General features: G+C 39.1%; 1 protein-coding gene across 3 annotated transcripts in view; it reads left to right on the top strand.

The window, feature by feature from the left end:
* Window positions 1-14,122, top strand: part of LOC141002896 (dedicator of cytokinesis protein 9) — an 89,158-nt gene extending 75,036 nt beyond the window's left edge. For 2 of the 3 annotated variants that reach the window (XM_073474314.1, XM_073474315.1), the window contains 19 exons: window positions 268-382; window positions 494-560; window positions 645-692; window positions 2,245-2,381; window positions 3,262-3,377; window positions 3,481-3,618; window positions 3,724-3,906; window positions 4,582-4,695; window positions 4,793-5,008; window positions 5,238-5,295; window positions 5,407-5,513; window positions 6,583-6,705; window positions 6,811-6,924; window positions 9,133-9,279; window positions 9,810-10,020; window positions 10,620-10,810; window positions 10,914-11,014; window positions 11,103-11,241; window positions 13,017-14,122. In XM_073474314.1, coding sequence (XP_073330415.1) covers window positions 268-382; window positions 494-560; window positions 645-692; window positions 2,245-2,381; window positions 3,262-3,377; window positions 3,481-3,618; window positions 3,724-3,906; window positions 4,582-4,695; window positions 4,793-5,008; window positions 5,238-5,295; window positions 5,407-5,513; window positions 6,583-6,705; window positions 6,811-6,924; window positions 9,133-9,279; window positions 9,810-10,020; window positions 10,620-10,810; window positions 10,914-11,014; window positions 11,103-11,241; window positions 13,017-13,142 — 2,451 coding nt within the window. In that variant the 3' untranslated portion in view covers window positions 13,143-14,122. Of the gene's footprint in view, window positions 1-267; window positions 383-493; window positions 561-644; window positions 693-2,244; window positions 2,382-3,261; window positions 3,378-3,480; window positions 3,619-3,723; window positions 3,907-4,581; window positions 4,696-4,792; window positions 5,009-5,237; window positions 5,514-6,582; window positions 6,706-6,810; window positions 6,925-9,132; window positions 9,280-9,809; window positions 10,021-10,619; window positions 10,811-10,913; window positions 11,015-11,102; window positions 11,242-13,016 lie in introns of all 3 variants that reach the window. The other variant, XM_073474313.1, reaches the window with a different exon arrangement.
* The last annotated feature ends 246 nt before the right edge of the window (window positions 14,123-14,368 follow it).

Consider the following 14,368-nt stretch of genomic DNA (forward strand, 5'->3'; position numbering starts at 1 on the left):
GAGTGAATGACTCCACTAGTGTAGCTTGATCACTGTAACCCCAGGACAGAAATTGACCGCATCATAGCCAAGACTCAGTTGTCTAGACTTTGAACTATGACCACAAAACTTTCCCAAGAAAATGTAAATATATTTTGAATTTAGCTATGATAAATCCCCTCATGAGAGAGCATTTATCATGGTTTAGCTTGAGGCAGCAAAATGAGCTAGACAGAAGGAAGAGCCTTATTTGTGTGTCCTTGTCTGACCAGAGTGTTTATCCCTCAGAACCAGCCTGCATCAGCCCTGGGCAGTACCCTCCTGCGATGTGATAAACTGGACCAGGCGGAGATCAAGAGCCTCCTCATGTGCTTCTTACATGTGCTCAAAAGCATGTCTGAGGGTAACAGCTCACTCCACCTCTCTCCTGCTCCTTCTGTCTAAATATCTGCACTTTGGTCTGATGCGTAAACACAGCTTATGTCTCTCTAATGTCAATCACTGTCTCTTCCAGATGCTCTGTTCACATACTGGAACAAGGCTACATCTGCTGAGTTGATGGATTTCTTCACTCTAGTCGAGTAAGAGATTCTTTCATGACAACCCTTATAACTAAAGCTTTACATTTTACTGTGACTAACGTTTTGATCCCCCTTTCCTCTTAGAGTGTGCCTCCATCAGTTCAGATACATGGGGAAGAGATACATCGCAAGGTAATGTTGTTGACAGTATCTGAATCTGATGTATGAATGCCTTTCTTTTAAAGCGTTTTAACTTAAATAAGCATTCAGTTGAATTTGTGATGAAGGATTTGAGGCTTTTTTTTTACAGTGGTTCCCAGCTTATTCTCTGACATAACTCCAAAGCACCTTTAGTTTAACATATAATTTACATCATTTTTATCCTTTTTTAACAACACTGCTATTATATGAGTCTTTATTGTTATTATATTTTTTCATACAATTGAATTGTCAGTATTTAGGCTTGATTTGTAAGGTTTGCATTCGTACTACTACCACTTGGATTAGCAGAAGCTGGATTTTTCATTTATCCTTTTAGCTAACTGGCGCTAATTCAGCTATTACCTTTAGCTTTTTCACAATTTAGCCATTACCCTTAGCTAGCTATTTCAACCATTTAGCCATAACTTTCAGCTAACTATTTAAATCCATTACTGTTAGCTAACATTTTCAGCTGTTTATCCATTACTTTTAGCAATTTAAATCCATTACTTTTAGCTATTATTTCAATCCATGACTTGTATCTTTCGTGGTAAATATTTTAACTTGTTTACTCTTATTTATATATATAAAAGTTAAGATTAATTAATACTTCAATCAAAATACAATGATGTGTGTAACCAAGTGGTGTAGGACTAAAGGTGAATATGCCCTCAGTGAAATGTGTCTGATACCTCTTCTACCCTTCAAAGTAATGAAATGTGTCCTTGATAAAATGTACTCAATGTTTACTCCCATGAACATCAGATAGCGATACAATGATGTAGCTACTTATTGCCTTCATTTTGGATGATACAGTGTAAAACGCGTTGTGTTGAAGGGTGTGACTGTATGTTGAGCACAATTATTTGACATGTAATTTAAATGTGCCTAAACACACACTATTTGGCAGCTGTGGCCTTGACTCTCAGAGGGCTTTGGGTGTTCAATCTCTCTCTCTCTCTAACCTCCCACCACTGTTTCTATCTCTATTCACTGAAATGCTGGCAAGTTTAACATAATGAGTAAAAACCTGGCTCCTGCCCCGTCCTGCTTGGGTAAGACTAAAGGTGGAACTGACTTTCTGAAACTACATGCATGATATCTCCTCATCCTCATTAAAGTTGCAGTGTCTTGACATAACTACCGCCTCTAAATTCATGTATAGCATCCGTCTCTTTCATTCTTATATGCATGGCATTTGCTATGACTTGCTGCTTTAATGCTGTTTCTGCTGCTTTGGTAATGATCAAATTTAAATGCATGCCAAACAATATATATGGCATCTTTACTGCATTAGTGCCACAGTGGGTATATGTGTAAAATCACCCAAAATGTTCAAAAAATGTTTTCCAGTTGGATCCCAGAAGCTAAATATGTAGCAAGATGGTGTGTCCCAAAAATCTGCTTTTACTCCCAAGACATTTAAGTGATATTTACAACACTTCGGTGTGTAAATTGGTGTATTATACTCTAACCTGCTTCACTAACTCTGGCCCTGCTACTAATCTGCCCTTCGTCTAACATTGTCCTGTTTCCTCATCAGGAACCAGGATGGGGCGGGACCCGTAGCACATGAGCGGAAGTCTCAGACTCTGCCTGTGTCCCGTAACAGGGCGGGAATGATGCATGCCCGCTTACAGCAGCTCAGCAGCCTGGATAACTCATACACTTTTAACCACAGTAAGTGCCCCATACTGTACCATTCAACAAACATCCTCTACCAGAGGACCCCCCGCCGACTCCTTGTGCTTTTCAACATCATTTTCATCAACATCACCCTCTTCCTCATCCTCTGTTTAAACCCAGCCTGCTGTCGAGCTGAAATTGCGTCAGAATTCAGGGCTATATGTCCGAAAAATACATTAAATTGGGGCGAAGGTAGCCGTGTATAGCATTACGTTGATTTTATCTAAAGGGCTATGTGCTCAGTGTGTTAAATGGCATCATTTAATACAGTTTCTTTGTGTTTTCAGTGTAAGAAAGATTTCAAGTATTCTTGGAATATCTGTAGAGCATGGTAAGAATGTACCAGGTTGGCAGGCAGTTTGCAGACTGTTGATGGCGCTGTTCATTTGGTTGAATTAAGAGCATGCGTACTTTAACTGAACATTAGCTTTCAACATCTTTTCATCCCTCTGGCCAGCTCATCTGCTCTGAACTTAATCTTACATTTCATGCTCTGAAAAAAAGGAATCCATGTAAAATTTGAAGGGTTTCATTCCAAAATGCTAAAAAAGTGTTGCTTGAAATTCACTCCTAAACGTAAAATGAATCTTTGCTACAGATTGTGAACAAAATGTGTGCCTCACCAACGTTCATGCATCATTCATTTCATTAAAGATTGGTTTTGTAAGTGGTAAGATCATTTTTATTTCAGTTTGGAATGAAACTCAATCTTTTTAACATAATGAAGTTTTCCATTTTTCAAGCAACAGCTTTTGCCTTTAACACTCAGGTCTCATATTTTAAGAGATATTTAAATGACTTTTCTGGAGTGTCAATATTTCAAATGTACTGTCAGGGGTGAAACAGCTACAGCTTTCTGTTTTGTCCTCTTTAGCCTACAGTCACTCGGATGCAGACGTGTTAAATCAGTCACTGCTGGAGGCTAACATCGCTACTGAAGTGTGTCTGACTGTCCTGGACACGCTAAGTATCTTCATCATGGGATTCAAGGTAACACTTACCACATATCATTTGTCACACACTCACTGTACTGTACTGATTTGTTCATAAAAACCTCAAATTAATTATTGTGTCCGTCTCTCTTTCTCTACAGACCCAGCTGTGCTCTGACCATGGTCACAGTCCACTGATGAAGAAAGTGTTTGAAGTCCATCTCTGTTTCCTACGGATCAATCAGTCAGAGACGGCTCTCAAACAGGTCTTCACTTCACTGCGCACCTTCATCTACAAGGTGTGAAGGACGATGGTTCCCTGCCTAACAAAGCTCTGTAATCGTTTGTTATATTCTTAAGTGTTCACTTTAGCTGATGACCTCTTTGTCTTCTTCAACCTCTAGTTTCCCTGCACGTTCTTCGAAGGCCGTGCTGACATGTGTGCTGCATTCTGCTACGAGATCCTGAAGTGTTGTAACTCCAAGCTGAGCTCCATCCGCAGCGATGCCGCCCATCTGCTCTACTTCCTCATGAAGAGCAACTTTGACTACACTGGTCGCAAGTCTTTTGTCCGGACACACTTACAGGTGGGATAGTCTTGTGTTGTCTCCATAGAGTACAAAAAATCAAGCTTTCCTGTTCACATTATTTAACCATAATCTTCTGGGCTCCTGTAGTACCTTTGATCTGCTTGATACTTAATTATTTTTCTTAATTACTTAGGAATTGCTTATAAACAGGATTTTAAAGTGCTGACATATGAGAGAAGATTAAAGAAATGACACATGACCTCTTACTGTTTGGGTTTCTCGACCCCAGCTTTAAAGCTTTGTGAGATACAATACATTTTTATAAGTGCATGGGTGCAAGGAAGGATCTAATGGACTGTCACATAACATAAAAAAGCATTTCTTTGTCTGTGAAATGACTTTTTGGCAAACAAAAATAATATGTATTCATATAAAACACTAAATGTTGGATTATTTTATGTAGTAACGGTACTTTATGGTCATTTCTATATTCTTTACCTTATCAAAAGTCCAATTTCTGGCAAAGGGAACTGATACTTACTCAAAACTTTTCTACATGTGGATTATGTTGATGAAAATCCCCTATTATTTTGCAATTATTATCATTACTGTATTTACACATATAGATTTTGGGTCTAGGGGACTTCAAACAATGATGAAATAAAGCCAATTTCAACCAAAACTCAAGGGTTAAACAATATTTAATAAAGGTTCATCTCTCTCTTTCTTTAGGTGGTGATTGCTGTAAGTCAGTTGATAGCTGATGTGATCGGTATCGGAAGTACCCGCTTCCAGCAGTCTCTGTCAATAATCAACAACTGTGCCAACAGTGACAAAACCATCAAGGTTAGGAATTAATTTATGTGCCTAATTATGTTCTGGTTCCAGTAATATTCCTAAAATAGCAATAACATAGCTGATTGTTCTGCCTCATCCTCAACAGAACACAGCTTTCCCTTCAGATGTGAAGGACCTGACCAAACGTATCAGAACGGTTCTGATGGCCACGGCTCAGATGAAGGAGCACGAGAGGGATCCGGAGATGCTGGTGGACCTGCAGTACAGCCTCGCCAAGTCTTACGCCAGCACGCCCGAACTACGCAAGACCTGGCTGGACAGCATGGCCCGGATCCATGTGAAGAACGGAGACCTGTCAGAGGTCTGTGATGAGAGCTCAGTCTATTTGGCTGAAGTGGCTGAACTTTGATTATGATGGTGTGACTTATTTAATGTTTGATAGACTCACTTTATATCTGATTCTGATCATGTGTCTATACAGTATCATATATCAAGTATTGACTTGATATATCTGATACTGTCCTACAACATAATAAATACTATTAACATCACTTTGCTTACCTGACCTGAGTTGTTCTTGTTGTTTACAGGCGGCCATGTGTTATGTGCACGTCGCAGCACTTGTGGCAGAGTACCTGCGGAGAAAAGGTGCTTTGATAATCTGTTTGCACTTGCACGCCACACAGCAGCTCTGTTATGTAGATTCTGTATATTTAGGGCTGATTGTTACAATATTGTCTCCTCTCATGCTGTGTGTAGGCATGATCAAGCAGGGTTGCTCAGCGTTCCGTGTCGTGACTCCAAACATCGATGAAGAAGCAGCGATGATGGAGGACGTCGGCATGCAGGACGTCCATTTCAATGAAGTATGTGTTTCTAATGCAAACACAAATGTCACATGCCATGCTTTCAACAAATAAATCATGAATTCAGATACAGTCTGTTGGTTTTGTGGGACAAAAACATGTGGCAAATGAATGAAATGTAAGGTTAGGTAATGTATGAAGGCATATAATTATCAGTGTTGCTCTCCAATGATACAGTATTTTGATAATGAATCATCATTTAAAGGCACGGTGCATAACATTTCTGCATTCAAATGTCCAAAAATGACTTTTGCATTGACGGTGCATTTCATGTGGTTGCCTGTCAATGCTATGATAGCCCCTTTACCCCCCTCAAGTTGCTATAACTAGCACAGGAAACACCAGATGATACATCAGAGCGCGAGGAAGGAAGACGGCAAACTAGCTAACCAGCTAGCCCCTCTATTCTTTAACCGTGTTTGTGATAGAGGATTATTATTTAGTGCTGGTTGCTGCACATTCTTATTAACATTGAAGACAACCACTCGCATGATCCCACACTACTTCATGATGTCATCGAGTAGCTCTTCTTCTTTTGATTGAGAGACCCCTAGTGGCAGAAATTATACTGTGTGTTTACATAATAAGTAGCAGGCTATGTCAGTATTTTATCAAAGATTAGGATTTACAAGATAACAATAGATTAATCACATGATTTATTTTGAAATGAGAAATAATTTATGTATATTTCTTATAATGATAAACCTTTGTGGGAGGGATGTGTGATATAATTTGAGAGTCTTATCAAAAATGTAATCATACATACAGTATGTAAGACTACCATTTTATCAATATTATCCCCAGTGCAGACTTTTTATTTGTATTTCAGTGACTCAATGTTTCAAGACACATTGCCGTCTCCAAAATTATTTAGTTATTTTATTTGATTATTTCAAAGAATGCAATGTGTGTCTATGTCTACCCACAAGCCAGCAGCAAACCACAATGCATGCAGATGTGTCTGGGTTTTTTTTCAGTTCCTTACAGTCGTCACATTTGGTCGAGATAGAATAGGCCATGACTTATTAAATACTTTTTTTAATTTGAGCTGTATTTCTATTTCTCTCAGGATGTCCTGATGGAGCTTTTGGAGGAGTGTGCAGACGGGCTGTGGAAAGCTGAGCGTTACGAGCTCATCTCTGACATCTACAAGCTCATAATTCCTATTTATGAGAAGCGCAGGGACTTTGAGGTAAAAGGCTGCCTCGTCAGGAATTTTATTTCTCCACTAATGTCATCTAGACTGTGACATTAACTCTAATAATATTTTTAATATGATTTTCATTCCTTTGCACAGAAACTGGCCCACCTGTATGACACGCTGCACCGTGCATACAGCAAAGTGACTGAGGTCATGCACACGGGCAAGAGATTGCTCGGCACCTACTTCAGAGTAGCTTTCTTTGGCCAGGTGAGTTCAACTGTAAAAACAGACCTATTGTTTATTTAAATATTTAATTAAATATTTAAGTTTTTTTTTTTTAATTTCCGCACTAACTATATTTAGAATTACTCAAAGTTGATTTCACATAAGAGCACAAGTATTAATTCATATTGAGCATGACGGCTGCTGGAGGTGTTTTTATTTTTAAGGGCATGACCACCTGCAGTGGCACGTTATGATCCACTCTAATACCTTTTTCTGCTTTGTATCCTCTGTGAAGGCAGCGGTAAGTTGTGTAGTGGCCTCTCTGAGCAGCCTGAGTCTTTGTGTGGTGTTCGTGCCGCTGGAATCCATTGCACTTATAAGACATTGTTTGCTGCTTCAACTTACAGTAACAATCAGTCACCACCAGTGTTGGGGTCGTTACTTAAAAAAAATGTTACTTGTTACTTTTTAGAAAATAAGTGCATTACTTTACTTAATTACTCCCTGACGAAAGTAATTTGTTACACTACTTATTACGCTACTTTTGCGCTACAGCGTCGCTTGGGATTCATTGTCACGTAATTGCCAGTTAAGAATAAAACATTAAGGGTTCGATTCTAACCCATTGCCCTTTCTCTCCCCCCTTTCCTGTCACAATCTTGAGCTGTCCAATCAAATAAAGACACAAAAACGTATTCAAAAAAGAAGATAACGTTAAACCGTACATATGCCCACATATCAGCCCAATCCCAAATAGGGGGGCATGTACACCAACGTTTATCAATGCTCTTTGAATATAATACCACAAAGCAAATACGCTGTGTAGATTTTCATGGACTAACTTAAGTTACACAAGTTACAGCATAAATGCTTTATTAGTAACTGTCGTGTGATTACTGAATTTAGGAACAGTGGCGCGATAGATTGTTGCGTTACACACAAAAGTAATGTGATTACAGTAATGTGTTTCTTTGTAATAGTGTTGTTAAAATTATTGGTATATGGATACATATCGATTCTGAAAATTTCAAATGGGTTAAATACTCATTTTCTGTAGTATCGATAAACCAGCACCAGCTGCACTTTATCACTCTCGCTGAGGTGACACGAACACCGCTGCAGCACCCACATAGATCCACTTCATTCCACTCATCTGACTATGATCAGAAGTAAATTAACTTTTAATAAAATATGCCCCTCTGTCGTGTCCAATCGAATATCAATATTTTTCAAGGTATTGTATCAAAGTAAGAAATTCCAGTATCGTGACGACACTACTTTGTAATGCGTTACCCCCAACACTGGTCACCACAGCTGCTTTCTGTCTTTGGAACTGTGTTGCATGGGGCTCTTTCACTTCTGCACTCATTTCAGTGTTCCTGCTTCTGTGGTACAGATGTGCGTTAGTAAGATTTATTACTGACCCTCTTTGTTGTCTAATCTTGTGGAGTTTTATGAATAATTTGTTGGGTGTGGTGGTTCCTTCTTCTGCCTCTGTGCTGTGATAGAGGTCCATGTCTCTCTTGACATGGTGGTCTAACTGGTGATGCAATAGCTTAAATCAGAGTGTATAAAATGTATTAATAGTATTTAGGTAGTTGTCATGGAATAACAATATTTTTTATGTTCTGCTGTCCACACCCCTGTAGCAGTACCAGTTTACTGACTCAGAGGCTGAGGTAAATCAATGAAAGCCAGCGTGGAGTGCAGTGATGTGTTAGGCTGTGTTGTTCTCCGTTGCTAATGCAGTCAGTGCTATCTCACGTGCGTTGCTTATCTTTTAGCTCTTTAACTTCCCCTTTACTCTGGCCTCAGTGTTGTCCTAACAATAGTAGGAATAGTAATAGCAGGATTCATCTCTCACTGGGTAAATGCATGGCTTCACCCATCAGTCCATTGGACTATTTAAAAACAAGACAACTGACTAATCCAAGTGCTCCCACTGACAGTGTGAAATTTGTGCCCCACCTCCATCCTGTGGTCTGTCTCACATCACTGAACTGACACTAGTTGATGTCTTGCAGTGGAGTTTTTCTGTGCTTGGACATTAGATAGATAGGGTTGTGTATTTGTGGAGTCCAGAGTTTAAAGAGTATTTTATTTTAGTAGTTTCATTTTAACAAACTGTTGGAATGATTCCCACTCACAGCCCATGTTTGGTTTGATGTGGCACTGTTTACTTCTTTATATCTTATTAGATAAACACACTGTTCGTTTTTACTCATTTCAACTGTGCTTTATCTTTTTCAGGGCTTCTTTGAAGATGAAGACGGTAAGGAGTACATCTACAAAGAGCCCAAATTCACCCCTCTGTCGGAGATATCACAGAGGCTCCTTAAGCTGTACTCAGACAAGTTTGGACAGGAGAATGTGAAGATGATCCAGGACTCTGGAAGGGTAAGATTTTGTTGTCATTGCATTTGTTTCTATTTTTTATTATTATTATTTATCAGAATCAGAAATCAGAAATACTTTTGATCCCTGAGGGACAATCTCCACATTACATAAAATATGAATAAAATATTAATAGAGAAGACAATAAGAAGTACGGAGAGTAAAAATAAAAAATATACACAAGTAATAGAATATTAAATAACTAAATAAAATAGGGGGGCAGAGTGGCTGAGACAGAGACACCATTCACCCTATTACAAGACACTGAACCATCAACATGATTTTGAAGCTGTTATTTTAAGGTAAAAAGTTACATAGTGTTGTTTTAAGAAACTTAAGGTGGACGATGGTCAGAGTATACTGCATTTCATCAAGGTATAGACAAGAAACCATGTCTTTTAACCATTATTTGAAGCTAAGAGGAGGAACTCCACTCTCTTGGGAAGTTGATATTTCATTTATGATTCGACCCATAAGATTTATGAAACTTGACACGGGCACTGATCTGATGTGATCTCATATTTTCTCCTCAGATTAACCCCAAAGACCTGGACTCTAAGTACGCGTATATCCAAGTGACACACGTAACCCCGTACCTGGAGGAGAAGGAGCTGACAGACAGGAAGACAGACTTCGAGAAGAGCCACAACATCCGCCGCTTTGTGTTTGAGATGCCTTTCACCATATCGGGCAAAAAGCAGGGTGGGGTGGAGGAACAGTGCAAACGCAGGACTATACTAACTAGTAAGTCCCCCTATATACTGTATATAAGATTGGATAAGTTCTTAAAGGAATACTCTAGCTACTTAGTATTGCAGTTCAATAATTTTAAAAGATCAATATTGGTGCATTAGGGAGGAAGATATCGTGACTTCAAGCTCTTCAAGGTAGAATTACGTGATGAAACCGAGCTGTTAATAAACAAGATGTTGGTGTCTTTGCATCAAATGATCTTAAATAATCTAAACTGTGGATCACCACCTCCTGTTGTCTGTATATTAACACTTTTGAGGAAAACAATCTTCAAATACACTATGCGGAGGCCTATCAGTTTTTGAGGCCTTGCAGTACTCAGAAAGGTCCTGTGCATGAAACGAATATCTTGATTAGATTCTGAGCCTGTCAGCTGTTCATCAAGGACCTTTCCTATTTCCTAATCAGTTATATTGTTTTATGGTGCAAAAGATCCAAAAGTTCAACCTCACATTCTTATCTTTATTATGTAAGAGCTTTCAAAATATGCACAGTACACATATTAGTGGATCCTGAGCTGTAAAAATGCACATGCAAGAAGAATGATTCATTAACTAACACCCCCCTCCTCATTGTGTTTCGTACCGCAGCCACACATTGTTTCCCCTACGTGAAGAAGCGTATCGCAGTGATGTACCAGCACCACACTGACCTGAGCCCCATCGAGGTGGCCATCGATGAGATGAGCAAGAAGGTGGCCGAGATCAAACAGCTCTGTTCGTCCAGTGAGGTGGACATGATCCGCCTGCAGCTCAAACTGCAGGGCAGCATCAGTGTCCAGGTGCCTGCTTTTGTCAACATGAACCCGCACATACACACACTGGACATGCCTAATGAAACCGATAAAGAAATCAGAATTAAATGGCTTCTACATCCTCCCTTAGGTTAATGCAGGACCGCTCGCATATGCCCGAGCTTTTCTGGACGACGCGAGCGCCAAGAAGTATCCTGATAACAAGGTCAAACAGCTGAAGGAGGTCTTCAGGTGAGATGAGATGTCAACAGCTCATAATGTGTGTGCAAATCTTGATGAGGCTTCATCACACCTCAACACACGACCTGTTTTTGAGCAGGCATTTTGTGGAGGCATGTGGCCACGGCTTGGGCATCAACGAGCGGCTGATCAAAGAGGACCAGCAGGAGTATCACGATGAGATGAAGGCCAACTACAGAGACCTCGCCAGAGAGCTGTCCATCATCATGCATGAGCAGGTGAGTACAGTGTCAGTAACTGAAGTAGCAGTGTATTACTTTATTCAATACGAATGCTGCACCTGTAATCAACAGATAATTCTCCTTGATAACACCATTCTCTGTTTTTCCCTTGTGCTGACATGAGCAGATTGGATGGTAATGCAAGAAGCACCAATATGAAATAAAGACTGAGTTGTTCATTTGTTGGTCCAGCCAGACACAAGCATCCCCTACATTTTCATTCCTGCCAAACCATTAGAAATGTGATCTGACAATAATCCTTGACCCATCTGTGTATAAACACTCTAAGACCTCTTTAACATTTCTTGAACGTTCCTATGTTTCTCTTGTTCTCTGTTCTATTGTGTTACCACCACAGACAAAATCTGTAGCAAAGCTGCTAAAGCTAAGGTTCATAATCTTGACCTTAAACAGCACTGAATAGATTGGCTGAGTTATCTGTTCTGATCACAGACAGGCCTTATCTTTACAGCCTTGCAATAAATAAGAAATCAGCTTAACATAAAATATCCTCACACGTGGAACGCATGCCCACTGTCAATAAAAATGACTTATCCTCCTGATTAGGGCTGCAACTAACTAACTAACTATTATTTTCACCCTCCATTATTCAGCCGATTATACTCTTATTTCTTTGGTCTATGAGACTTCAAAAATTTGTTTTTCAAGGTGACATCTTCAGCTTCTTATTTTGTTTGATTAATAGTCCTAAACTGAAATTGTTAGTTTTTTATAATGTAAGACAGGAAAAAGCAGCAAGTCTTCACACTGAAAGGCTGGAACCATGAAATATTTGGTATTTTCACACAAAAATTGACTCAGACTATTAAAGATAAGTAATAATAGTCAAAACAGTCACCAATTATTTTGACGTTCTTTGTCTAAATGATTAATCGTCTAATCCAGGGCCGGCCAAATTAGGGCCTGTGGGCTAAAGTTGGCCCGCCAGATCTTTTTAGCGAAAAAAATAAAATAAAATTCATTAAAATAATTATTATAATTTATTTTTTGTGAAGTAAAATGCTTTTTAAATGTAGGATCCCTAATTGTTAATTATATTTCATTATGTGAGCAACGGTTCGCGAAGGAAGTCATTATTATCAGTAAGGGAATCAGGGATCCATGTTGCATCCTAACAGAAATTTGGAGCTTGCTTTTGGCTGGTAGCCCACCACTAAGTTTCAGTTTTGGCCCTCCATGAGCTCTTCTCCTGAAATTACAAAACTCAAAACTTAAAACTGACCTTTTCTCCCTCTTCTATGAATTCTCTTGATGCTGCAGCTGGCTAGACCAACAATCACTTATGGATCTCTTTTGGATTGCTGACATTTTTATTTTCTCTGCACGTGTGTACAGTTTGTATGTATGCATGTACATATACTGTATGTATATACATGTACATCTGCCTGTGTATGAACAGCATGTGTATATGTATGTACATACATCTGAATGTCTGTGTTGCACACTTGTTTTACTCTTGATGCTGTGTAGTTGGATTGGCTGTTTGAATCTTTTTTCATTTCCTGTTTTATGTGTCTATTAATCTTCATGAAAGATAAAGCATTAAAGGAAAAGTTTGACTGTTTTTGAAAGATGAATACACTCCAAATTCTTACCAAGTATATCTGTTTAATTTCTAGTCAGAATATCTCATTACAGTTAATGTAAGACATCTAGAGAGTATAATAACCAAGAAATACTGTACGTTCTTTATTGGAGTTTAACACATTTTTGAAGTGGCATTTGAACGTCTCCTTCTTCCCTGCCTCCAGATCAGTCCTGTGGAAGATGGCATGAAGAGCGTTCTTCCAGACTCGCTTCACATCTTCAACGCCATCAGCGGCACGCCAACCAGCACCATCATCCAGGGAATCCCCAGCTCTTCTTCGGTGGTATGATGCTTGCCCGGGTTAGCTTTGGGCTCGAAACTCGCCTACCAGGCGTGCCAGTTATGCCATATTGTCACTTCTAAATCCCGATCCTGCCTCTCTTCTGTCAGCTTAAAGGGAAACGGACAAAAGCACAGACAACTCTGACCACCTCTGACCTTTGTCAGTGAACCATGACCAGGCACTGGACCTATCAAATGTATACACATGGCTGTGTTGGATGTGGTTATTTTAAAGAGAGAGGATCATGCGGGAGAGATGACAGACTTTGGCCAGAAATCATGTGTGATGAGACATTTTCTGACCACTCCTTCACCCATTTCTACCTGAAAAGACTGGGCTGTGTTTCCACGGAGACATTCCTGTTGAGATCTTTAATATGCATGTCATCACGTCATACCCACCACCCTTGAAAAAAGCCCTTTTTTGTTTACTTTGATAATGTTTCACCTTGTTTTTGTATGTACAGTATTCCACTTTTATAAGCCACTGTATTGATGTCTCTGATGAACAGTATATGCTGCAAACATTGACGCTCCATCTCCCTGTACATGAAGTTATATTTCTATAAAATGCAAAAGGGCCTCCTCTGACTCAACCTTAAATCACTTCAATGTCTTAGAATGGGAGCGTTTTTAAATATTTAAAGCCATTGCATACAAAAAAAAGTATATTCCAAGTTGTTTATTACTGTATATAAAAAAAGGAGTGTGTGCAATATTTGCTGTGTGGGGCTCATACACTGTAAAGATGATGTTCACCTTCTTGCCAAAGCGATGAGGTGTGGAACCAGACACTACGCCTACTGTGGAAGTAATATGAAGCTTTTACCATGTTAGTGTTCATTGAAATGTTCAAGAAATTGTTTTATATTTGGGAAGCAATGTTTTCTTTTTTATTTTTATTTAACGCAAAGTCACTGTTCTGCTGTAAACAGAGATGTTTCCCTAATGCTTTTCTTTTAAATAAAATACACTCTTTTCTCTGCACTCATGAATCCTTATTTTATTAAAGTGTATTCTTGTTTTTATTCCTATTTTAAAGGTGCACTATGTAGTTTTGGGGATGAAAGGACAACACAATTTCATACTGTTTTACTTTGTTTATATGTGGCGGACCCTGCCACCTTTATAGCATCAAACAGTGTTCTGGGGACCTTATTTTCCTCTGAGAACAGCTTGTTTAGTCAGTTATGGAAAAGAAAAAAAATTCTGAGTTTGAGTTTCTTCTCCAAT

This window comes from Pagrus major, chromosome 9 (assembly GCF_040436345.1).
Source record: "Pagrus major chromosome 9, Pma_NU_1.0".
Lineage (NCBI taxonomy): Eukaryota > Metazoa > Chordata > Actinopteri > Spariformes > Sparidae > Pagrus > Pagrus major.